Genomic DNA, 25596 nt, shown 5'->3' with positions numbered 1-25596 from the left:
CAAATATCAATTGTTCCATATTAAGCATGATAAAATAATTGTTAATTAACAAGCTTAATCTATACTACTCTATAAGGTCCACTAATTGATATTACAGTTTATACATGTAAACCAATTAATTCTAATCAACCATAATAGAATATAAATGTTTACAGGTTTATTTTTAGTAATTCTGGAACATGACTAACTGCAAATCATCACTAAGAATTTTAATACCAAAGCTTAAACATCTTGCAGTTCCTCCCATCCAAACTGTAAACCAACTTAGGCCCAAATAAGCATACTAAACCATTTAAATCCACAAGCTTATTTTATAACATTGAGATAGGTTTAATTGAGAATTTTATTGCTAAGAATTGCTATTCTAAGTGTTAAGCAATTCTGCATCCTTTCATAATAAAAACCCAGTAAACTGATTAATTAAGCATTGTCCACTGTCGCATTAAAACAAAGTTGTTTTATTTTGCATAAATCTTCTCTTAAGGATTTTAATCAAGCTTAGACCACCTCTAAACACCTCAGTATAGCTTCCAACAGAAACTGAAAATCCTAAAATCCAAGTTCTGTAGCCCACACAGTCGCAGAAAGATTAAAAAACGCACACCCGAGGGAAGAGCCTGCTCCACCAAAAGAAGAGCCTGCTCTTCCCATCTTGGAGCCAGCTCTACTTAAAAGTAGAGCCTGCTCCAAGACCCCTAGAGCCGGCTCTACTTAAAAGTAGAGCCTGCTCTTCGTCCGGAAGAGCCTGCTCTTTAAAACAGTAAGCCGTCTCTCTCTCTGTTCTTCATCGTTTTGAATTCCGGCGAGTTTCTGATGAACTGACCTTCATACCTAGGGTTCCTAAGTGTTTAAATTAGGTTCCAACTTATACCAGAATCCACTAAATTCATTGTTCAGTTACTAAAATTAATTAAAACATGAATTTTGCATCAAAAGTTTAATACGAGCAGTTTAAGCATTCCGGAGCATCGACTGTTGTAGCAAATCAAACTTGCAACCTAAATTAATTCTAGTGCTTCCCAACATGTTATAAAACTAATTAAAATCATTACTCATCAGTTTACACGAATTAAACAGAGGTTACACAAGGAAGAAATTAAAACAAACAATACACACGTTTCAACTACAAACAGTTTTAAAACAACAGAGGTACAAGAAATCCAGTTTAATTTTAATCCTTAACAGTTCCCTGGAGTTGTGTTAGACATGCAAAGAACACGAGGCAACGGGAAGGAGTGAAGATTAGAACTTGCCTTTAGGTCTCAGTTTGAAACCTTGCACCGTTGCTTCCTAAATTCTCCGGCGAACTCCGACTACTGTAAGCCTTCCTCTGTTCTCTCTCTCTGCCTCCACCGACGTGTTTAAGTTCTAAAACCCTAGGTAAACCTTAATGTATATATTTATAGGATTAAGGTTACCCTAATTCTAGTCCTAATACTAGACAGGCAACTAAGTCGGATAAAGAAAAATAAAACAAAACCCTAAGTTCAATTAACGAAAAATAGAAAAAAAATAAAATACAATTTAATAACTAATTAATTAATTCACAAACCACCACTAAATAAATAAAAACTAATTAATTAATTCACAAACCACCACGAAATAAATAAAAACAAATAAAGTCACACGTAATCAACAAATTCACAACTAAATAAATAAAAACACAATTTAAATAATTAAATAAATTTCAGAAATATCCTTGTTAAATTAGGGGTATTACAGTTACCCTCTCTAAAACCAGCTCACTGTTGTGTTTCTTTCCTTGGTACTGTTGCTTTTGCTACTCTCTCTGTAATTGAATATTATGATTAGAATACTAATGCAACAATAAATTAATATGTATAAGGATAAATATTAGGTAATTTATTGCTTACCCATGGTGGAGGATTAACACCAATACCACTCTCACTTGGTTGTCTTCCACCTCTGATGCCACTCTGGTTTGGTTGTCTTCCAACTCTACTACCACTCACATTTTGTTGAGAACCACCACCAATGCCACTCATATTTGGTTGAGAAGCTCCTCTTGCACGTACATTTCTCCCACCTCTTGCACTTACATTTCTTCCACCTCTCTGAGCAGTTTAGGACTGGAAAAAATTTAAACAAAAAAAATTAGCTAAGTACAGTATTGGGTAATCATATAATTGAAAAATTGTTATAGTGAACATAAGTAAAGACTTATACATGTTGTGTAACACCAGAAATTCCTGCTCCTTCTGATCCTTGAGTTCGAGACCTTATGTTTTCCTAAATTAACAATTATAAGGTATATAAATCAGTAATAAAAGAAATTTATCAAAACATAACAAGTTTAAAATTGACTGAAACACTCACTGCTGCTGTTTGAGCTCTTCCTCTTGCACTTGCAGCCCTCCCTCTTGCTGTTGCAGCTCTTTCTCTTGCTGTTTGAGCTCTCTGGCAAATCCTCCTATTATGACCAGTTTGTAGGCAATACTTGCATGTTACAACTGATGATCTCTTAGGTACTACACTTGCACTTGCAGGGGCAAGTTCACCTTGTTCCCTTCTTCTATTTTTTCTTGGTCTACCAGGTAATCTTCTTGATTTAGGAGGGTATAAGTCAATTGATGGAGTTTTTGGCCACATCTTTTCATCCATCAAAGGATGAATCATCGCACTGTGGGCAAGTAAATATATGTCCTTGCTATAACAAGGATCACAAAAATGCTCAGGGTCCTGCCTATTCCATGAAATAGCACCAGCTGCATGCCTGTAAGGTATCCCTGATATCTGCCATGCTCTACATGAGCAAGCCCTCAAGTTTAAATTAACCACACTTACTCCCACCACTTCATGAACTTCAAACTCCTCCCTCGCAGTAGGACAAACTCTACACCCTCTTGATTCTTGAATGGATTTGTTTAATTTTTTCAAGGCATTTGGTGTCAAATTTCCCTTCCAAGCTAAAGCTTTCTGATACCTTTTCTGGATTCTCACTATTAATTTAACCCTAATCCACTCAAGCATATTCAAGATTGGCCTAGACCTATAATGACCAATCCAGTTGTTGAAGGATTCAGTCAAATTGTTTGTGATATGGTCACTCTTTGATGTCTCACCATACCCTACCCTAGACCATATTTCCAAAGGCCTGTCCATTAGCCAATCACGAGCTTCTGTAGAAATCCCTTTCATGTGATTCATTGCATCATTAAATTCAAGTTCATTGCATGATCTTGTAGCTCTCCAGAAATTTTTTTTCAACAACAACCCAGGATTATCCTTCTTAAAACTGTTAAACAAGTACCTACAACAAATCATATGGCTTACCTCAAGAAATAAGTTAGAAATTGCAACCTTAATACCCTGAAATGCAAAATAAAATAAATTAAAAGTAATTATGAACAATTTAATAATGAACTATGTAATAATGAACAGTTAAAGAAAAAAATTATACCTTTTACATATCAGACATAATTGTCCAATGTCTAGCATGTGCATTTGCACCAAGAATGTCCTTCAAATTATCTAAGAAAAAAGTCCATGTCTCATTCCCTTCACTTTCTACTACAGCATAGGCAATGGGGAATAGACCATTATTGCCATCCAAGGTCACAGCTGACAAAAGCACTCGACCATGTGGACCCTTTAAAAAACAGCCATCTAACCCAATGAATGGCCTGCAGCCTTTTATAAATCCAGACCTCAAAGCATCAAAAGCAATGAAAATCCTTCTGAATCTATTCACTCTATTGAATTCAGCATTATAATAATCCAGTGTGACCAAACTGTCAGGGTTTGTCCTCCTAATTTCATTCCTATTGGAGGGCAGCAAACTGTATGACTTCCCATGGTTACCCTCAAACACATCCAATGCCTTTCTTTTTGCCCTATAACATTGTTGTTTCTTTGCCCCAATGCCATATTTTTCATGCAGTGCAGTTCTCAGACTTTCAACTGTCATTTGTGGGTTTTGTTTGAGTTTCTTAAAAAATTTCTTTACAATCCATGTAGAATTGGCTAATGGATTTTTATCACCCCTCACACAAGAATGATTGTCATTGTATGTTTTTATCATATAAGTCTTATAAGACAGTGGGGAGGCATGGATCCTCCATAGACAACCTTTGGCTTTGCAAACACAAGTTACCCTTGAACTCTCATTTTTGGTCTTTCTAATTTGAAACCCTTCTTGGATTGTATAATCTGTCAACACCTCTCTAAAATGTTTCACATTTTCAAACAATAAATATTGTTCTAGTTTTATAGGTTGTCCTTTAACCTTTATATATTCCTTCCCTTTAATATTTTTATCCCAATCCTTGCTCTTTGATCTATTTCTCTTTGGATATTTCACACCAATCTCTACACTTGAATCAGCATATGCTTCATCATTTGACTCATAATCTGACAGGCCATCCTCACAATCCACATTGTAGTCTTCATCATTGTCTTGAAACCCTACATACTCACCATCTGAGCTATCACTGTCAGTTTCAACACAATCAGTATCACCTTCTGCCATCCAATCTTGATTCTCTTTCCTAAAATCATACACATCATCTTTCTCCACACCACTATCCTCTTCCTCATTGTTTTCATCACCCACTTCCTCATCACTATCTTCTTCCCCTTCCTCACTATTTTCAACATCCACTCCATAATCCATATCCTCATTAGGGTCATCTATATCAGTTGATATATTTAAAGGTTCAACTTCTTCTACCTCAACATACACATTAATGTTCATTTTTTCACTATTTAAGTATAACATATCCAACAAATCAGCTTCATTCTCAACCAACATCTTAGAATAAGAACCAGGAACATCACAGTATATAGAATAAGTAAACCCCAAACCCCCAGGATAATCCTCAAGAACAGCTCTACTTATGTCTTCCAGAAAATCATACAAACCATACTTATCAGGGTCTACATGATTAATAGTTCTACATTTTGACTTGTAGTGCACATGAAAATTATGATAAATATCTCACATCACTGTCAATAATTCAAATAACAAGAAATATAAAAATAAATGGCATAAATAAGGCACTGGCCAATTGAAACAAAGAAATTACAGACAAATTGAACAAATTCATACATTTTCAAATTATAGACATTTTAACATAAATTAAACAAATTCATGCATTTTCAAATTAAACCCCAAAATCGAACAATTTACAGACAAATTGAAAAAAAATCAAGATTCTAAATTTACATACAATCGAACAATTCAACAAACCCAACAAAGAAACTCAAAAACTAATCCTAAACCCCCAAATCAAGATCCTAAATTACAGATATAAATTTAACAAACCCTAAACCCCCAAACCAAAACAATCGAACAAAGAAACAGTCGAAAAGAAACCCATTTTTCCAAACCCGAAACCCCCTATCAACTAAAACCAAAATCAATTTTTAGAAAGACAAAATCAATACCTCTAAATCGCAATTTTTTCTCAATAGCTTCAAATCAAACAAATGTTTCCCCTTCGAACCTTCAACTATCTGCAGATATGTTGTTTAATCAAGCGTATTTGGTGTACGTATCAACCAAAATCGATGTTTTCACATACGAACCTAGGGTGTTATATCTCTCTGTTATCTCTTCTCTCTACCTGTCTATCTAGGGTTAGTCGACAAAATGAATTTCCAAAACCTAAGTTTGGGTTAACGAAGTAAAGTGGATTGAAGTGTTTAGCTACTGTGATTACAAGGTGTTTGGTTCACAAGATAAAGCAAAATTGGGTTAAAGTTATACAAACTTTGGTTTGGTTAAGTGTAAAGAGGAAAACGACAAAAAGGTAATTTAGTCATTTCATTCACTTATTATTTTTTGCCAGCCGACAATGTCTGACAGGGGGTCTGACTGAAATTTTGCAAAAGTGGGGGGGGGGGGGGGGGTCTCCTTGAAGTTAGGCCATACCTCAGGGTGTGTAACTGAAGTTAACCCATTAAAATAATACTATTCGCAAATAACATACACCATAAAATAAGATGCCAAAAACGAGAATTTTCAATGTATATATTGTGATCAATGGTATCTCTCGGGATGGCAATGGGGTGGGTTTGGGACGGAGTTGACTAAACCCTACTTCATCTCATTGGAAAATCATCTATACCAACTCCGCCCTACTCCGGACGGGTTTATAATTTGTATACCATCTCCGCCTTTATGGGATAGATATCTACCCCACATCCCCCATTTAATTTAGTACAAAAAATTAAATTATGGTAAATAAATAGAGGTGAATGGCCTATTAATAAAATCAAAAGTGAAAATTGAAGCAGAAAATAAAAATCAACAATACCTCATTGAGAGATGCAAAAATATAAACAATGAACAAATAAATACCTCTAACATGAAAATGAAAAAAAAAAAAAAAAATTACAAACACAAACACAAACACATACACACACACACATATACATAATTGGGTTCGAGGTTATAGGTTAAACACTAAATCCGACCTCGCCCTGAACCCGATATTGGTTTTAATTTTTATTATCATATCTGCCTCCACTCCATTTAGGGCCCACTAAATCCGTCCCATTTGAATCGTGGTGGGGCAACAAATGGGGTGTGTGGATTTATTGTCAATAAAACATATATTTTTTTTATTAGAAACGCTATCTAGAAATTAAGATTCGAACATACTTGATTGACCTAAAACAATCATTACTAATAATAAATTATAATAAAAAATTATGCGTGGAAATGTAATTTAAACATAAAAGAAATGTAGTACGTATACATAGTTTAATAAAGTTATGTATTGATATAGTATTATCAAATAATGACAAAGAAAAAAAAAAAGAAAAAGTGCAATTAGACTGCGTCAGTTTTGTTAAAAGCCAAATCAATTAATAAAATTGTGAGAGTTTGGGAAGACGTTTTGAAAGTGCTTAGGTTATATATATATATTAAAAAATGAAAAATTTGTTAGTTTTGTGCTACCATATATAGAAACACTTCAATATTTGTGTGTATATATAATGTTGGGAGAATAATAAATTAGAGACACAAAAATGTGAAATATTTTTCGGGTCATTAACATTCTTCTTGTCTTATCCCATCTTATAAATATATTAGAAAGTAATCATAAATATAAATATATATTTATTGGTAAGTAATATTAAGGACTCTTAAACATTTTTATATTGTTTTTAGTCATTTAATTCAGTGTTGTGCTTATTTATTTATATTATATATATGAGTAGATTTGTGGGGTGCACATACTTTGGTCAATTCTGGCCATAAATACAAATATAAACAACTAATATTTTTATATGGGATTTACATAATTTTTCTTTTTAATTTTCATTAATTATGTTTAACTCAAATTAATTAATTGATAAAATATTTATTTTAAAAAATATAATTTTCTTTTCTACATATAAATAGTCTTAACTCACATTAGTTGGTAAAATATTTACTTCAAATACAATACTTTATTTTACTTTATATTCATAAATAGTCTTAATAGTGTAGTATGTGATCTAGAGAACATTGCATTAAGAATAAAATCCAAGTAGTCTTAATAAAATCGCCACTAGAATTATAGTAATCCAGCTTCTAACATAGTATTTATTATTTGTAATCTTCCTCATTGATGATCTCACTTCTCTCATTGTATGTAATTAGGCTTCTAATTTGACCGTTAAAAAGCGTTTTGTTCATTTATTTTGCAGCTTCTAGCGTGTGAGATATTCTTTTATAGTCTTATTGCTCTCAAATATAAGTAAAACTATTTTGTCAATAATTTTTTATTTATTTTTAAATGATAAAAGTTTCAAGTGCAATACACGTGCAATGCACATACTATGCACGTGAATAACAATCAATATTAATATAATTTAATTATAATTTTAAAAAGAAAATTGAAATAAAAATATAATTTTGAAATTAATAATTTATCTAAAAAAAATAAAATTTAAAAATTGAAGTTCGGTAATGGTCTATATAGATATATGTTATCTTACTGTTCACACACACACATTGAAAAAGGGCTAAGATAAATGTAAGAGAACAAATTTGAAAAAATTATTAAATAGTCATCAACCATGTAATGTAATTCAATCCAAAATTTTAAATTAAAAGAAGTTGATTTGTTAGAGTCTAAAAGTTATTAGTAAGAATTCTGAAACATAAATTTTAATTGAATTAATTGCATTTGTGGTTCAAGTTCACTCCCTTTTTTCTCTTTTAATTAAGTAAAATAAGTAAATAGAAAATATTTTTAAAAGGTAAATTAAGAAAAGGTAATATGTGATAAAAAATATTTTTAAAAAATAAATAAATATATGATTGAAACTCAAGAGAATTAGAAATGGGGAAAAACAAAAAGACTAAAAAGTTGAAATACATTATAAAATAAAAAGGTAAATTATTGAGAAAGAGGTTAGTTAAGAAAGAAAGGTAAATTGTTATAATTATTATTATAGAAATTTATGTTTTGATGGTTATATCTAAAGAGTTCAAATATGTGATAGAAACTCTTTAAGAAAAAGGTAAATCATAAAATATGAAAAATAAATAAATGAAACTCTTTTAAAGAGGTAAATTATGGAGAAATAGTTAAATTAAGACAAAGTAATATGTGATATAAACTCTTTTAAAAATATATAAATATATGATAGAAATTTAAGAATTAAAATATATTATAAAACAAAAAATTAAATTATTGAGAAAGAGGTAATTTAAGAAAGAAAGCTGAATTATTATAATTATTATTATAGAAAATTATGTTTGATCGTTATGTTTTTAAAGAAAATAAATTAAAACTTCGGATACTGGGTGAGCTACTGTTTGATGATAACTTTTTTTATACCTTTTTTGAAAAAAATAAAAAAAATATAAATTTTAATTTTTTTTTATTTGAATAGGTAATATGTGATAGAGTTTTACTCTTTTTAAAAATGAAAAAATTGGATAGGAACTCAAAATAGAGTTTTATAAAAACTCTTGTAAAGGATTTTTTGAAAAAAAAAAAATAAAAACTCTTTTTAAAATTAATTTAAATTGGATAAAAACTCCTTGTACTTTTAATTAATTATTAATAATATTACCATATTTTTCTTTGCCTATACTTTGTAGATTCAAAATGTCATTGGTTCATTCGTGAATCACATAAAAACGAGAATATTAACACTATTCTTTTTTTAAAAAAAATATAAACCTGCTAATCAATTTTTGTTATCAACTGATGTAGCACTGACAATAATTAATAGAAATACAATAATAGGAGAAATATAATACATCTTATCTATTACTGACAAATCTATTGGTGTCACGCAAAAACTTGTCAGAGTTTAACATTGAGAGTTCAAAGGGAGGTTTATTGTAAGTTTACTAGTGTAAAGGGTGTCGTGCAAAAAGGATAATACTTGCTTAGGCCATATCAATAGAAACTTCTTACTACAGCGAATGAGGCCCAATGAAATGAAATGTCAACAAGTGCTCTAAAAAATTAAAAATGGATTAGATTCATTTTAAATGGATTAACCTGTTACAACCATTTGAATCTCTATATTTCTTTCGCTCTTTTTAGAGACCCACCAACCTCTTTTTGTTGACCGGAAAAATAAAAATTTTTAGAGACCCACCAACCTCTTTTTGCCATTCATCCTTTTCTAAACCTCACAGTCATCATCTTCTTTGGCCTCCACTCTCCGTCTTCGCCGTTGAAAAATGAAAGGTTTCAATTCTCATATTTGTGACAATAATTAATAGAAACACATTAATAGAAGAGATATGTGGTATATCTTATGTATTACCGATAATATTAGAGTGGCATGAAAACTTGTCACTCTGTTATTGAAAGTTCAGAAGGGTTTATTGTAAAGTTAATAGTATAAAGGGGAATTTGCAAAAATGGAAAATTTCAATATATTTTTCATTTTGTGTCCCAATTTATATATCCTTTTAATTAAGTTGTTTGCAGATTAATTACTTTGTCGCCTCCCGAGTTATGAACTATAAAAAGTATGTAAGTTTCCCTTGAAATAAAATTTTGTTCTCTAAATTACTAAGGACTTGTTTGATTAGTCACTTAAAATGCAGTTTTTAAAAACTCAGAAACAAAAAGCTGTTTTCAAATTATATATATATATATATATATATATATATATATATATATAGTTTTATGAAAACAAACCGTTAACCAAGTTTTTATAAAACAATTATTAGAAACTTTCAACCAAACAGATTTTTATTCAGTTTTCAGTTTTTTTAGTTCTGTTATCAAAATACTGAACCGAACATGCCTAAAAGTTTATAAACAGTTAAGTGGCTGTTTGATGCATCTTAAAATTACTGAATTACCCTTAAAATTGGTCCAAAAACCATCCTGAATTATAAAAAAATATATTTATGTTATCCTGAGTACAAGTGGATAATATCCAATTTTTTTATTTTTTTTATTTTATAATTTAAGGAAGTTTTGTAGAATTTACAAGTGCAATTTGATCATAAACATCCTCATTAGGCACGTAATAAATGTTTAATTAGGCTCATTTCAAAACATGGCACAACAATTTTATATTAAGAAGGATTTATAATTGATCTCAATCTCTCTGTTTTATGTGATCATTGGGTAGGTTTATCATGTGATGATGCTTAATGATCATATGTTTAGTGGTTTGATAGGCCATGTTAAAAGAAGTGGATAATGTTTATGTTATCCTGAGTACAAGTGGATAATATCCAATTTTTTTTTTTTTATTTTTATTTTATAATTTAAGGAAGTTTTGTAGAATTTACAAGTGCAATTTGATCATAAACATCCTCATTAGGCACGTAATAAATGTTTAATTAGGCTCATTTCAAAACATGGCACAACAATTTTATATTAAGAAGGATTTATAATTGATCTCAATCTCTCTGTTTTATGTGATCATTGGGTAGGTTTATCATGTGATGATGCTTAATGATCATATGTTTAGTGGTTTGATAAGCCATGTTAAAAGAAGATATAGCATACTGCACTCTCAATTTAATGTAGTTAAAAGAAGATATAGCATACTGCACTCTCAATTTAATGTAGTTAGGTAGACGATCCATATTAACCGAAAATGGGTTATGTTTGATCCTAGATATAATCGCTTAGGTTCCAACTTTACTCCAAAATTAGTATTCCTTCCGTCCCAAAATAAGTATCATATTTTTCTTTTTTGTCCGTCCTAAGATAAGTGTCCATTTTCCTTTTTCAAACAATATATTTCACATCATTCTAAAAATGTCCTTTGCGTTTAAGTTTCAAACTTCAATATTTAAAACTTAAAAGGGCAATATAATAATTTTTTAGATAATACATGGTCCCACATGTCCCTTCAAAAATTATTACTCCCCAGAAGTGACACTTATATTGAAACGAGGAGAATAAATTTTAACATTTAAAATTTGACAAAGTTGAGTGTAGAATGAATAGTCCTAACGTAAAATAAGGATCATTTTCTATGTAGGTGGACATTCTAGTGCTCTGAAAAAGATAAGAGATTTCTCCGAATAGAGTGTAATCACTAAATTTGACGTTAAAGTTCTTATTTTTGGGAAATTGGTTAAAGTGTTTATTTATTTATCTTTAAAGTGTTTATTTCAAAAGATTGTACTATAATTTGTATGTTTTTTATCTCTAAAGTATGTCCGTTAAAGTGTTTTTATTTTTATTTTTTATTTTTATGTCCGTTGAAGTTGAATATAGGAAAGTATATGTGCTAACAAATTACACAAGCAATGCCAAAGGAAGTGGGACCCTATTCTTTGGCGTAGAGCAGCAATCCTATTCAGATGCGAGTAATTCACACAGAAAATTCAGAAATAAGAGAGAAATTATTAACAAGATTCTCGATTTGACCTTCAAAAATCGTGACGAAATTATGACCACATCCTCTCTCCATCTCTCTCACTGGGTTTGTTTAAAGAGAATCTATATATACATTATATAAATGTATATGAATCTATATACTTTTGTCCCGCCTGGCTCGAAAGCGCCATGAGTAGAGGACTTTCTACGGAACTCTCAATTAAAACTGAAAACGTAGGAGAAGGTGACTTCTTCGTCTCATTTACTACTCTCCCTTTCTCTATCTAAACTTTCCCCCAATTTCTGTTTCCAAAGCTAGTGAGAGAAAGGCAGGCATGAGAGGAGGGGCCGAAGAGGCCGAGATTGACCGCCTACCTATCGACGTCCTCGCCCACATATTTGCTATCATCACTTGCTTCAAAGATTTGGCTCAGTAAGTTATCATCTGATTCTCGTAATCTTTTTGAATTCTATCACTTTGAGCTCATCTTTTTTTGGTTGACCTATTCTCTCCCCATGATTATGTAAATATATACACGTATTTATGTATGTATGTGTGTGCGGTAATATACAGGGCTAGCAGCGTATGCAGGAAATGGAGGAAAGGAGTGAAGCAATCGCTGGGTCGGAGAGAGAGACTGAGCTTTGCTGGTTGGATAATGGACGATGATTCCACCACTCGCCTTGTTCTTCACGCCTACAGTCTCAAGGAGCTCGACATGTACACTTTTCTCCCTCTCCGTCTCTTTTGTCTGTATGCATTTGTATTTTGATGATCGGTGAATTTGTCTACTATATTATTTCATATATTTCATCTTTATATGTGTGCGTATGTTTTTGTGGTCATTTAGGAATTTGAATGGATTATAATAAACTATTAGGGCAGGATAAAATAAAAAAAAATTGACTATCAGGGAGACAAATTAATGATCGCACTGTTTTGGGTGGGTTGTAGAGTTTATGAGTTTCTTAATTGAAAAAAGAAAAAGAATTTAATGTGCTTACCAATATATATGTGATCTAACTAATGGACAGTAGCCGCCGAGATGGCATGATTTTCCAGTGTTGGAGGCCTGCTAGGGCACAATATTGTGGTGTGTATGCGGTTGCTTGAACTTTTGAAAAAATGTTTATGTAAACCAGTTAAACAGGGGCTAATGTCACCATGCCATGGAAATGGAGGGGCTTCATTGACATTTACGCAGAGTTATGAGAGCATAACGACACCGTTAATGGAAATTGGAGCTGTTGCCACATTTGATTGTGTGCCATAATCTCACAGATTTTTTTATGGAATGCCACTGCATTCACCTTGTGTTGATGATTGCTGTTCTTTCTGGAATAACATATTCATAGTTAAAACAGAAATGACAGTCTCATGAAAATTGTATTGATCCCTCTTTTTTTTTTTTTTTTTGGGTTTATAACATAAAAACTATTTGCTTGAAACTAGCTGTAGGTAGTTCTTCAATGTCCTTCTGCATTATACTGAGAATCCAAATTTGTTTAGTAATGTATCTGTTTCAAGAATTCAAGATTTACTGCTTTGATTCATTAATTTTTGGTTCTTCATATGTCCTATTGCTTTTCAGTTCAAGGAGCCGTTGGGGTTGCCAGATAACAGACAATGGACTGTACCAAATATCTTCAGCAAAATGTGTCAGCAACCTAACCTCAATATCGCTGTGGGGTATGACAGGGATCACAGACGAAGGTGTTGTTCAACTGGTATGTCATCTCTCTCCTGTGAAAAGACATACGTAGTACTTGTTTTGGAGCTACATGTGTTTTACCAGTTTTTCTATAGAGAGATCAGTTGTCTGTTTCCAATATTGTTTACTTATGAAATCGAGTAACATTTTGTATATACTTGATAAATGTATTTCTTAAACAACATACTTGCATAAAATAAGTGTTTTACAATATTATGAATCTTCTGTCTTCTTTAAGGACGCTTTGAACGTTTTGAAGGCAGAGCTGAAGATTTTCTGAATTGTATCATTATCTGGATTTGACATCAATGTTAATTCATTACACACACACACACACACACTTATATATATCTTCCAGGAAGAATATCTATATTGTAGTTAATCTGTTAGTGAGCTGATTCACATTAGAGGGAAAAAAGTTAAACAGTGTATAGATTTGTCTGTCCTATTTGTGTTCTTTGCAACAATTAAGTTACCTTTAGTTTGTTCTTTGTGATTAAATTTAAAGACGTTTATTGGAAAATCATTCATTTGGAGAACAGAAAATTCTTTAAGAAAGAGTAATTATAACTTTTCTCATGATTTGATACAATTCAATATGTCGGTCAAGAGAATAAATTGAAGCTCAAAAGAATAAACTGAAGTTTCAATCACCAAGTGACAAGACTAAAATTGGTGAGAGTTTAGGAACTAGAGATGTTAGCCTTTGGTCTAAAAAAGCCCTGGTATGACAAATTTGCTTGCTTAACAATTAGACATAGAAACCAAGTGTGTGTGTGTGTGTGTGTTTTTTTTTTTTCCCTCTTTCCCGAATTGGTTTTCTTTGTATAAAAAAGAGAACTCGAAAGAGTACAAGGACTAAGGGGGGGCATACCTGATACCCCCATGTACAAGGCCACTATGGAGTAGAACCACTTCCAATAGATAGCCAAAACAAAGCAAGAAAGGAAGAAATTACCAAGAGCCACTAACTGAAACTTCAAGCAATAAAATCAAGAGCAAGAAAGTCCTGCAAGGATAAGCCTAGAAGCTGCAGACACTCCCATAAACGAGACACAACATCCTCTTGAGCAGTTTTTCTATACCCTTCATGCAAAGCTTCATTCCTCTGCCTCCAAACAGGCCATATGACAGTAGGCATGAGATATTGAAATAATTTACCCTGCATAGAGGACCCCCTAACATGATCCAAAGACCACTGCACCAATTGAGATTAGCAAGGAAATGAAGGAACAATAATACTCAACAATTAGACATGATAACCAAGTTTGAAAAATCTGTAGGAAGGATCATCAGAAGCTCTTTGCTAATCTAGATTGCTTGAGGTGTTCTGTATTTTTGTTAAGCCCGTAAGGATTCATACAGGCAATTGTTTCTTAGGAGAGAGTATGAGTTACTGACTTGGAGAATTTTTTCACTTTACTGTCATGGTAGCTCTAGCATGCAACTTGTGCCATGGAATGCAAAGGTTTTCTCTTAGACAGTTAGGAACTTTTTTGGGTACAGGACCTCTTTTTATAATGCCCAACGGAAGATTTAATTTTATGAGTTTATTTCCGATACCTGTTGCATGCTTGCCGCTACAGTAGGGCTTTATCTGGTAGGTTAATGTTTATTATTATTATAACTATTGATTTGTTTTTTTATCTCAATTCCTCCTCGTCGTTCAAAGGGCAGGCTATGATACTGTAACTCAAGATCCTTATTGGGTTTATTTTTGTCCAGAAATTTATTATGTGGTTCCATTTGAATGAGTTATTAGTGAATATTATGTGTATCAGACATGTTAACTTAAAAATTTGACATGTTAAAGAAAAAAATGCTTTGCTTTTCTCAGTTGATTCAATTATTTTCAACAGATTTCAAGAGCTACTTCCTTGCAACACCTGAATATTGGTGGTACCTTTATAACAGATGAATCTTTGTTTGCTATTGCAAATAGCTGCCCAAATTTGAAGGTGATTTTATCTTTATTCATTCTCTCATGATAGATACTTTTCATTCCTGTAAATAAAATGTTGCAAATTGCGTAGATCAATGCATGGGGTATGACGGCTTTTCTAGACTGCAAGGTTTATATTGAAAAGGTTTCGTGTCTAGGTTTCATTTGGGGCAGTAATTTTTACGCCCATATTCCTCCCTACCAAATGCAACTATAACACCAGGTTTTTAGCATGAACTGATCTTGACCAAGAAAATGTGTCCCACTCAAATCACTCATCATTTGTTTTTATCAAGATCTATTATGATAAAGATATATGTTAATGACATTTCCTTTCTAATGGAATACGGTATGTATTGTAATTGTAAATGAATCTACTGTTCTTTTTCAGACTATTGTCCTGTGGAGCTGCCGTCATGTTACTGAGAGTGGACTTCTCATTCTTGTAAATAAATGTCGCAAACTTGAGTCAATCAATGCATGGGGTATGAGGGTTCCTTTAAACTTCTTTATCGGTTTGCTCTCTGTTAGTCCAGCTCTTCAGATAAAGCCTGAAGGACTGCTGCTAAATATTGGAAGGATTAATATGTGGCCCATCGTTGGATAAAACCTGAAGGACTGTTGTTAAATATCGAAAGGATTTCTCTGTGGTGTATTTTGTATGGGTGTCACAGTTGTGGGTGCTTCTACAAACGCTCTGTAGTGCACAAATTGTTTCTCTTTGTATTTATCAATCCAATAAACTGCAGGTGGGGGGTACCTTCGAACTCCTACATCTGATGTGAATATGGAATTCTTCGTTGTGAACAATGCTTACACATGGTTAAATTCATTTATCCTTATTCCTTACCATTGGATCTGAGCTTGGTTCATTCTGATCAACCTTTCGGTTCATGTTGATCAACACTGCTGTGTGTTATTGGCTAGGGTAGGATGAGTGATTTTTATTCTTTTAGCCCATATGCGAGTAATTAGATGGGGGTTAGTGCCTCGAGAATTTGGTTTATCAGGGGATTTTTGGTTATAATGTTACTCTAAATTGTTATTGAATTTCAACAAATTATTCATTGGAAATTGAAAAATTAGGATGAAAACTTTGTGAATTTTTTTAGTACAGTTTGTACATGCAATATTTCAGACGAGGAGAACCAGTGCCATAGTTGGATATTATAGGGAAAAGTGGATTTTAAAATGTATAAAAACCTCTTATAGTATTAAAAAATCATTAAAGAGAAATTAAAGTTTGCCAATTGCAAAGATTCGGTGTTAAATTGATGCTTTTCGTCAGAATTTGCTGAATGCAAACAATTAAAGTTTCTATAAGTGATTCGTCATCAGCTTATTTACAAAGCAAGCTTTCATTTCAAGAAAAAAGCTTAACATTATACTTGATAGTTTCCAAATCTACACAAAATGAAATACAACCTATATTTCATTTCCCCAAACACAACACCAAAAAAAATCTCTTTTAAAATAGTTTCTAGTTTCTACAACACTGAGATGCTACAGATCATAAAAGACAATTTTTTTTTTTTGTAACAAAGCAATCCTGGTGCTTTAAAATGTTAGAATAAAAATACAACAGTAAAAACTATATAATAATAGTGGGAGCACCTCTAAATATGCTATGTTGTGCCTTATCCTAATTCTACCTGCTGCTACATTTCAATCGCCCCATAACCTGAGAAAATGCAAACACCAATCAAGAGAAATGATCAGATAAGAAGAATTACTGTTGCAGGTTTTTGGATAAGAAGTTAGCATGTGTATAAATATAAACCCCAATTTTTATTTATAAACTCAATACAACTGTACTAAACTAATTCTCTAATAAATCAGGAAAGAGGACTCCAAACAACCACACTTCTAAGTTCATTAGTATGACACGAATAAGAAGCAGCAAGGGCTATATTATGCATTCTCGAAAGTGGAGTGGCTCCTGGAGGCGATAAAAATACAGAACTATTGTATTGCTAGCAAAAAGGAGGACGGTAATCTAACCATAGAGAACCTCTTTTTAGAGATACAAAATCAATAGAGGTTATCAACTCAAACAAGCTTCAGAGCATCTTTTTAATCCCTAAAAGGTTTAATTTACAGATTGACACGCGGCCAAAACAAATGAGCTAATTTTGTCGTGATGAACTCTACAATAATATGAAAAAACAACTTCAAAAGAGCTAAAGAGTTATACGAGCTATATAATGCAAATTTCCAAGGTATAAAATCTTCCTTCTTCAAGAGCTGCTGTCACATTATTATGGATTTCTCCAAAAGAGGTTAATTGTTTACATGAAAAAGTTGTTCTCTTTCATCAATGACAATTAGCAATGGTGTGCAAACTGAGAAAGACTGTAAAAAGAAAAAAGAAAAAGAAAAAAAAAAGGGCGCCTTGAAGGGGTTGAAGCCTATCTAAAAGTTAAGTTCCGGCAATGGAGCAGCAAGGGGGAAAAGAAAAGAAATAATTGGTTGAAAATAAACAAACTCAACTTTACACCATAAACAACACGGAAAATGAAACAAAAACCAAGTGATTTTTTTGAGAATAAAAACAGTGATTGGTAACTTAGAAGGAAATAAATAAAGAGTTGGATTACAAGGAAATACAATCATGCATCTTTTAAAAGACAAAGAGTTGTTTGCCTAGAAGGCAAGTGATAAAGAGGCTGCTGACCAAAGCTTACATGGGATGAAGTAATTTAAAATGATTTCAAAAAATTAAATTTAAGAGAAGACGTGGTGTATAATACGAAAGAATGAAAACAAGAATTCATGTGGCCAACCCCATCCATATGGGATAAAGGTAAGGATGCTGATGTTGATTATAAGGAAATACATAAGAGTTGAAATTTCGTAGCTTGCCCAAACAGATTTAAGGTATCTCATACAGGAAAAGAAAATGATATTACCTAGTTTTGGATTGTGCCAATGCAGGGTGCTAAAAGGTGTGGACTGAACACATAGCAAACCTCTAGATTGTTTGCATTATGAATCATACACACGAAAGAAATAGAGAATTCCTAAAGCAACAAACTTTTTTCCATACAAAATGATGAATGTTGTAGACACTTCTTTGATTTCCAGGAACAGTATATTAAAGTAAATGAAGGTGAGCTTTATCTAGTAGCAGCATGATTAAGCTGAACCACTGAACTACATTTGGAGTTACAGAAACCGGCCAAGGTACAGAAACAGAGGACCCTATAAGAAAACAAGGACCAGGGTATAAATTATCCAGATTTGACCTGGAAAGTGAAGTGATGACATACTTGAGACACAAAGCAATATCCCATCAAATCAGATCTACCAAGAGTAGAACTTTGCCATTGCCTTCGGAAGCATCAAGAAGAATTAGTATTGCTTCCTAATGAATATCACAAATTTGGCTAGAGGGCAAAAAATGACAAAGACAATGATATTAGCATCACATGTTTCAACTCACTAATTCATTAATAAGGATTTGAGAGTACTAATTCATTGTTAAAGATTTGAGAATATATTTGTTATTATGTGTTTTTGCGCTCATCCATTCATATGGTAAACATGGGGGGATGGAACAGATATCTTGTACAGTTTTCAGTAAAATGTGACAGGTATTACATAGTACAAATTTTAGGGCTGTGGTGAAATGTGCATTCAGGGTACTGCACAAACCATGACATGTAAAGTTTTGCAGTGATAGGTTGGGCAATAATTTCCTGGAGTAGCTCGATAGATAATAAAACAGAGATGAACATCCTGAAGTAGCTCAATAGATAATAAAACAGAGATGTGACAGTTGCACTTAAGAACTACTCAAGGGATTAGATCAGACAATAAAGGCAAGGGGAGCATCTGTAGTTGCTTGTAATGATAATAAAACAAAGACATGATTTGAGACATGGTGGCACGTCAAATAAACAACTTGTGTGTCGAAGTTGGCTATAAAGTATGAATATGGTGGCCAAAAGGAAAGCTAATGGAATCAATGTAGCAGAAAGCCTCGAACACATAATCCACACAGAAGATGTTACCCTCCATGGGATGCTACGCCAGACTAGTAGATGTATTTAAGTTGTCAATACCTAATTTGAGTAAAAGGCATATAGAGTGAATTCAAAGCTCAGCATTTGACAATGATTGACGCATGTTGAATACAAGAGCTCTCACCGAACAGCCTTTCCAAGCATGTCAAGGATCTAACAACTCAAAAGGCATATTGGCAACTAATCACATGCTTTATCATCTTTCAATCAAGTTTCCTATGCATAACACACACACACTGGTGGATACCAAAGTGAATTTCCAACATGTTCAATGCTCATAAACAAGCCCAATAAAAGCACCTTCATGTTTTATAGTCAGTCACCAAGTATCCTTGGGTTACAAGGTGATCCAGCTTCCAGCAGACTTGAGAAACTATCACCTAGACATTAAATAAAGTAGGCACCTGTCACACCCTTGGAAACTTACAAGCTGAAAGTGCGGCCCTCTCTAGACCTCCATCTTAGTGACAACCCTAGTAGATCTCTTGGGTTCCGCCTAGAAAGTTGGCAGGTACCTGATTTTAATATTTTCTTAATAAGTGGTATTAAGAAAATAGATGGAACATATATTTATGTTGTATATTGCACAAGCTTCTAACCCTATTACATTACTTTACGAAATATAGAGATAAACACGCTTCTTGTGGCTAGTGTAGTCTTGGGTATTTGCTATGCGCATGCTTCTCATCTCTTGTTAGTTGTTATCAGTGCTTCTCATTTCCAGTTGTCTCAGTAAGTCCAACTATTCCTTCCAAATACAAATCAAATTTTGTGGGAGTGGATCTTGTGGCTAATGATGCAGTAGCTGTTTGAATTATCATGAAATATCATTTTCCTTGCATGATTTCCAATAACGAGATAGTGGCATGAGTAATTTGGACAATTCATAAGTGAAAAACCAATGGAAATACTAAAATGACCTTCGGTTGATAGATGGTGAAATAAAATGAGATAGAAAGGGGCAACAAGAACTTTTGCACTTGTATCTGCATGTATGGACAGGGGTGATCACTTGGTGCAACAGAAAAAGCTCGAGCTAACAAGCATGAGGAAGTGGTGTTGAGTCTCAAAGTAGTCAGTTTGTGCAAACTAACACTAAAAGTTAGGTCTATCTAGAACATTTTTCACTGAACACCCCAAAAGTGTGGCAAACATTGGAAATGTATTTTTATGCACCTCTTCTCCATTTTTTTTTTCTTTCATTTTTTTGTATGAATATTGTCTTTCATTTTGTTCTCCAAAGCAAAAGAAATTAAGCTAATCTCCCCCTCCCCCCCAATTCCATCAACATCATTTGAAAGTTGAAAATTTCTGCGTGCTTCTCCTGACTTTTGACCAATTACCATTTAATTTTTATAATTCACATTCGGTACTTACTAAGTTTCTCATTTTTCTCATAGTGCTTTATTATGCATTTACTATCTTTTATTGCCTAAAAAAGTTCATTACCCATGTATGTCTAGCTTAAGAACAGTCCTAGGAGGAAAAGACTAGAGAAAAACCCAACTTTTGATATAATTTTGCACAAAGTGGCTATTCCGAGACTCTAACCCTTGTCTTTGCACTTGTAAGGGGAACTTTCCAATTGCATCAAGCAACGACCACTACTATGTTTTATTGCCTATTAATATAAAATGTTAGAGGATTGAGTCTACAGCTTAATCTTCCAGACACCAAATGATCACCAGCAAATCCCAGTCAACATCTCAACTATATCCACTCAGTACCATAATTACAAAGATAAGACATTCTATTTTCAATACATTTCTCATACATAAAGGGCACGGCACAAAACAATAGATAAATAGATAGCGTATAATGATATATACAAAGTAACATAAAACAGTCCATAAATATGCAAATCAGAGATTAAACATCTTCATTAAGCCCCCAAACATGACCAAAAGAAATAGTTACTCTAAGCTTAGGCGAGAACCAGAATCCATGCAACCTAAGAAACCAAGCCCCATCATAGCAAACAAATGAAAGGAAATAATACAAAACAAAATCAAGTGGGATATGTTTCACAAAACGGCAAAAGAAATGATAAAATGTCAATTTCAAGCACATTGCAGGATCCAAGTATCAGCATAAATTCACATAAAACGTACCTGAACCACATGTCAGCTTTTCTTAGTCTCCATTGGCTAGTCTCCACCTCAAATTCTTGTGCAGCTCCTCATTCTTTTGCATCAACACAAGAACTATAAATGGTTCTCCCCTTTCCAATCAAATTTAATAAGTCTCACTAGCATTCCTTAACCTTCCAGGCTTTGAAGAAAGCTGCAGTATACCTACTCTGACTTCAAAATTTACGTACTAACAAACTAGAAGTGCACTCCCAAGGACGTAGCCCATAAACTGACTACCTCCATTAGTTATCTAATTTAGTTATAATAGAAATAACACCAATGCAAAATGAAACAAGCAGAAAACCAAGATATTTGGAAGATGAACTGTTGAGGCAGATCCTGATAACTGCACGGATCCAGAAAAACTTCCAGCAGCGTTGGTTGGTGGAGTGCTATTAGACGCAACAATGTTTTTGCAAACTCCAAAAGGTGCTCCAGCCTGCGCAACCCTCCAACAGACATGGTATTTACTATCAACTTTATATGTAAAGAAGTCAACCTCAAGAATATGGAAAGATATTTTGCACCAAGTAAACTACAAGAATTTAAACTGATTCTATACTATCCATTTCATCACCTAAAAGAATATCTAAATTACGCTGTCAACAAAATAAAGAACATTATATGGGTCATGAAGTAAAGTTTAATCAAATTCTGTTCTGTGGCATGTCATATCAAGGTTTTGTAGAGCTAACACAAAATTAAGGAATATCAGAATTACCCCGGCAGCGGAACCAAAAAAGAAAAAAAGAAAAAAAATAAGGAATATCATAATTATGTCCCACATTCTCTAAATTTCTTGACACTTCCTATTTGGGATTTATTAGAAAAAAATCCTTAGAAAATCATGGTAATCCATGTTTTGCAGAAAATTATATCAGATTCAATAAATTACTTTAAATTTTATAATTTTGATTCTTTAATCAAGATTAAAGTTGTAAGCAGAATCAATTTGCAAAAATTTATAAGACCAGAATGAAATGAGTCAAATGACATTCCTCATCAATCCATATTGACACTCAAGTTTCTCTTGGGTGGGAGTAGAGAAAATGGAAAAGCATAATTCTAAAGTTTTGTGACTACTTGCAACTTCTGACTTTATTCAATGTAATATCCTGAAAATTTAGGCATAAATTTGGAAGCTCAGTAAAAGAACAGATTAAAATTGATTGTTTGCGCTTCCATTTTTGTTTCCTTTGTAATAAGTAAGAAACAGACCTGCACCCTATCTGAGATTTGGACCTCCCCCTTTTGAGAGTGGCAGGAGATATTTGGACCTGTGATGTTGTGGCCCGAATTTGGTGCCGGGTCGCATTGCGACCCATTGGATGAACTTTGTGTGGGCCCAAGCCCACCAAAAATTTGACCCCATTTTTTGCTTGTGGGTCGTGGATCCTAATTAGTATTCTCTTGTATCCCGATATATAATGGGCATTTAAGGCTTGGAGTGCAACATCAAAGAGGCACTGAAAATTGCAGGGAAAGAGAGTGAGGGCTAAAACTTGTAATCTCATATTATTCACAAAATGAAAACTTTCGTTTGATCTCCACCACGGATGTAGGCTTTGCCGAACCACGCTAAATCTGTGTTCTTTGTGTGTGGCATGTTTATTTCTGTTGTGATTCTTGGTTTTATCTTAGGTTCGTTGCGTTTGTTGTAGCAGGACCAATAAGTGAAAATTCTGGTGAAATTTGGACAAATAAGTAAAACAATTGAAGATTTCAAGAAGTCAAAAGTCAGCTGTATATTTTGCAATTTAAACAAAGATGGTCTCCAAGAAAAGATGTTTAATCCATCAACCGTGAATAAAAAAATCATGAAACAAGCTTAGACTGAAAAAGAGTTGATAAACAACCAGATTGACATGCATAATCAAAGATTCAAAGCACCGACTATTAGGATAAATGGACAAACCTGGCAAGCAGTGACAGTAGTACACCCACACAATGTCTGGCCATTCATTCTATCCACAGCATCAAAAGCACCTCCTCCGTCACTCCTCTGCATAATTTCTAGTTAGAATGCTTAACTAAAACCATAGTCATAAATCTCTCATTTCTACACCCTAAATTTCAATACCATGTAGAAGTTTACTGCCAAAAAATTGGGCATCACATTCCCTGCAGCCCTGTAACAGGTGCCAACCATATCAACAAGTGAAGCTGAATGCTCTTTGCAAGCTTCAGCTTGGACTGGCATTGTTGGAAAGTAATTCTGGAAGAAGAGTGAAGCCTTTTTTGAATTGAGTGGTCCTGACTCCTTCCTTTTTGGGCAAGAGCCTTGTACCAACCCAGGATCTCCCGCTGAAACAAATTAGATTGAAAAGATTGCTATTTGACAAAGCAAGTAAAAATTAAATTCACAAAAAAAAATAAAAATAAATAAATAACATTTTTATAGCACTTACACTCATTTTCCACCAAATACTTCCACTGGTAAGCAATTCCTTCATTAGCTTCCTTTGAAGCATCAGAAGTAAAAACCAGTAATCGGTGGTTTTGTTGGACCATATCAGTCAGAGTGGGCCAATCCTGACCCTTCTTCGGCATTTTGGAAACAGGAAACCAGTATTTGTCTAACCCAGCATCAGTAAACACTTTTGTCAATCCTTTTGGGGCATGTACATAGTCTTCAATTATAATTGTTACAATCTGTGAAGGGTTTCCGCTTAAGAATGCCTCCACTTCCTTCAAAGTGTTAATTGCAGGTTGCTGCAAACATTTGAACGCGAACAACACAACACCATTTTACATAATTGTAACTGAAAAGGAAAATATTATGGACACTAATTTGATGAAATGGGGATTATAAATTACAAAGGCGGTGAAGTTGTAACACTGTCCACGAAATGAATGGCAGAGCCAGATATCATTCTCGAAGTCGTACATATCCAACATCAGTCCCCTCACTCCATTCTAAACAAAATCCATAAAGCACAAATACCATATTAGAAATGAATACACACATTAATCCTACCCTTGAAGGTGGGGGAGTTAGCTTATCCCTATGTATATGCATAGACATGTCAATGGACAATAGAATTTAGGTAGGAAGAAAAAAAGAACTTACTCTCAATTGATTAGTTACAGAGTCTTCTTGGTTGTAGAATGTAATTCTCTGAGCACCCGTTAACAAGGGGGCATCAACAATTGAAAAAGAATTATGGGTCACGAGCCACGTGTACTTGTTGAAGGGCAACCCATTAATCTGACCATCACCAATTGCACAAAAACAAAACACACCCATCACCAGAATTGGCTTGGAACAGACAATATAACAACAAATTTTCAAGGAAAAGAAAACAAAAAGGGTGAAAAAGCTCACAATTGAAGTGGGAACAGTAGCTTGGCCTCTAGTGCAGATGGGCTGAGTCTTACCCATTTCCGGACAGTTACCACAGTAGAGACCAGGGCCACAGTCGGTGGCTGCAGAACATGGGTCTAGAAGCTGCGTAATTCTTGAAATTCAGCTCAATTGCAAAGATGAAAACTGAAATTATACGGATCTATATATATAATATAAACACACACATATATATAAAGAGAGAGAATGAGGGAAAGATGAACCTGACAATCTCCATTAGAGCAGGCAGTGGAAGTGATGACGAACACTGCTAAGATGAGAAATAAATTGAAGAGGCAACCACGAACAGAAGCTCTGCATCTGCTCATTGGGGACTCCGAGAAAAAAGCCAACATGGTACTTGAGAGAATTGGGATGCAGATAAAGGGACAGGGGTAGGGAGGACTTGAATCAAAGCAGTGTCAGGTAGAGAGAGAGAGAAAGCAAAAGTGCAGATGAGAGAGAGAGGGTGCCAATTTTGTGTTGCAATCGCGGGCTTTATCAACTTTATTTATTTATTTTTATTTTCTAATTAATCTGTGTCACTGTGACACTGTCAAAGCAAATCTTTCATGGGGACAACGTCGACGACGCAGGTTTGAAGATTGTCTAGCACGATCATACATGTAAAACAGCCTTGGAGGCATCAAAGTTTTCGGCTGGGCAAAAAT

At 33.6% G+C, this 25596-nt stretch overlaps 2 protein-coding genes across 2 annotated transcripts; one reads left to right on the top strand and one right to left on the bottom strand.

The window, feature by feature from the left end:
- Positions 1 to 11918: 11918 nt before the first annotated feature.
- Positions 11919 to 16274, top strand: LOC132280763 (F-box protein At5g67140). The gene is made up of 5 exons (XM_059782491.1): positions 11919 to 12204; positions 12346 to 12492; positions 13364 to 13499; positions 15343 to 15441; positions 15817 to 16274. Exons 1-5 carry the CDS (start codon positions 12107 to 12109, stop codon positions 16030 to 16032), a joined length of 696 nt encoding a protein of 231 aa, XP_059638474.1. The 5' UTR covers positions 11919 to 12106; the 3' UTR covers positions 16033 to 16274.
- A 556-nt stretch (positions 16275 to 16830) lies between these two features.
- Positions 16831 to 25583, bottom strand: LOC132280762 (PI-PLC X domain-containing protein At5g67130). Its single transcript, XM_059782490.1, has 9 exons — positions 25150 to 25583; positions 24908 to 25030; positions 24653 to 24790; positions 24400 to 24498; positions 23991 to 24294; positions 23663 to 23886; positions 23498 to 23584; positions 21562 to 22021; positions 16831 to 17106 (listed from the first exon to the last, which is right to left on the bottom strand). The coding sequence occupies exons 1-8, from the start codon at positions 25279 to 25281 to the stop codon at positions 21842 to 21844; spliced, it is 1287 nt and encodes a 428-aa protein (XP_059638473.1). The 5' UTR covers positions 25282 to 25583; the 3' UTR covers positions 16831 to 17106; positions 21562 to 21841.
- Between the last annotated feature and the right edge of the window lie 13 nt (positions 25584 to 25596).

Source organism: Cornus florida, unplaced genomic scaffold (assembly GCF_030987335.1).
Source record: "Cornus florida cultivar Cherokee Brave unplaced genomic scaffold, ASM3098733v1 CherokeeBrave_3.0.0_Hap2_Chr11, whole genome shotgun sequence".
Classification (NCBI taxonomy): domain Eukaryota; kingdom Viridiplantae; phylum Streptophyta; class Magnoliopsida; order Cornales; family Cornaceae; genus Cornus; species Cornus florida.
Note: the sequence above shows the minus strand (reverse complement) of the source record. Positions and strands in the feature narration are given on the sequence as shown.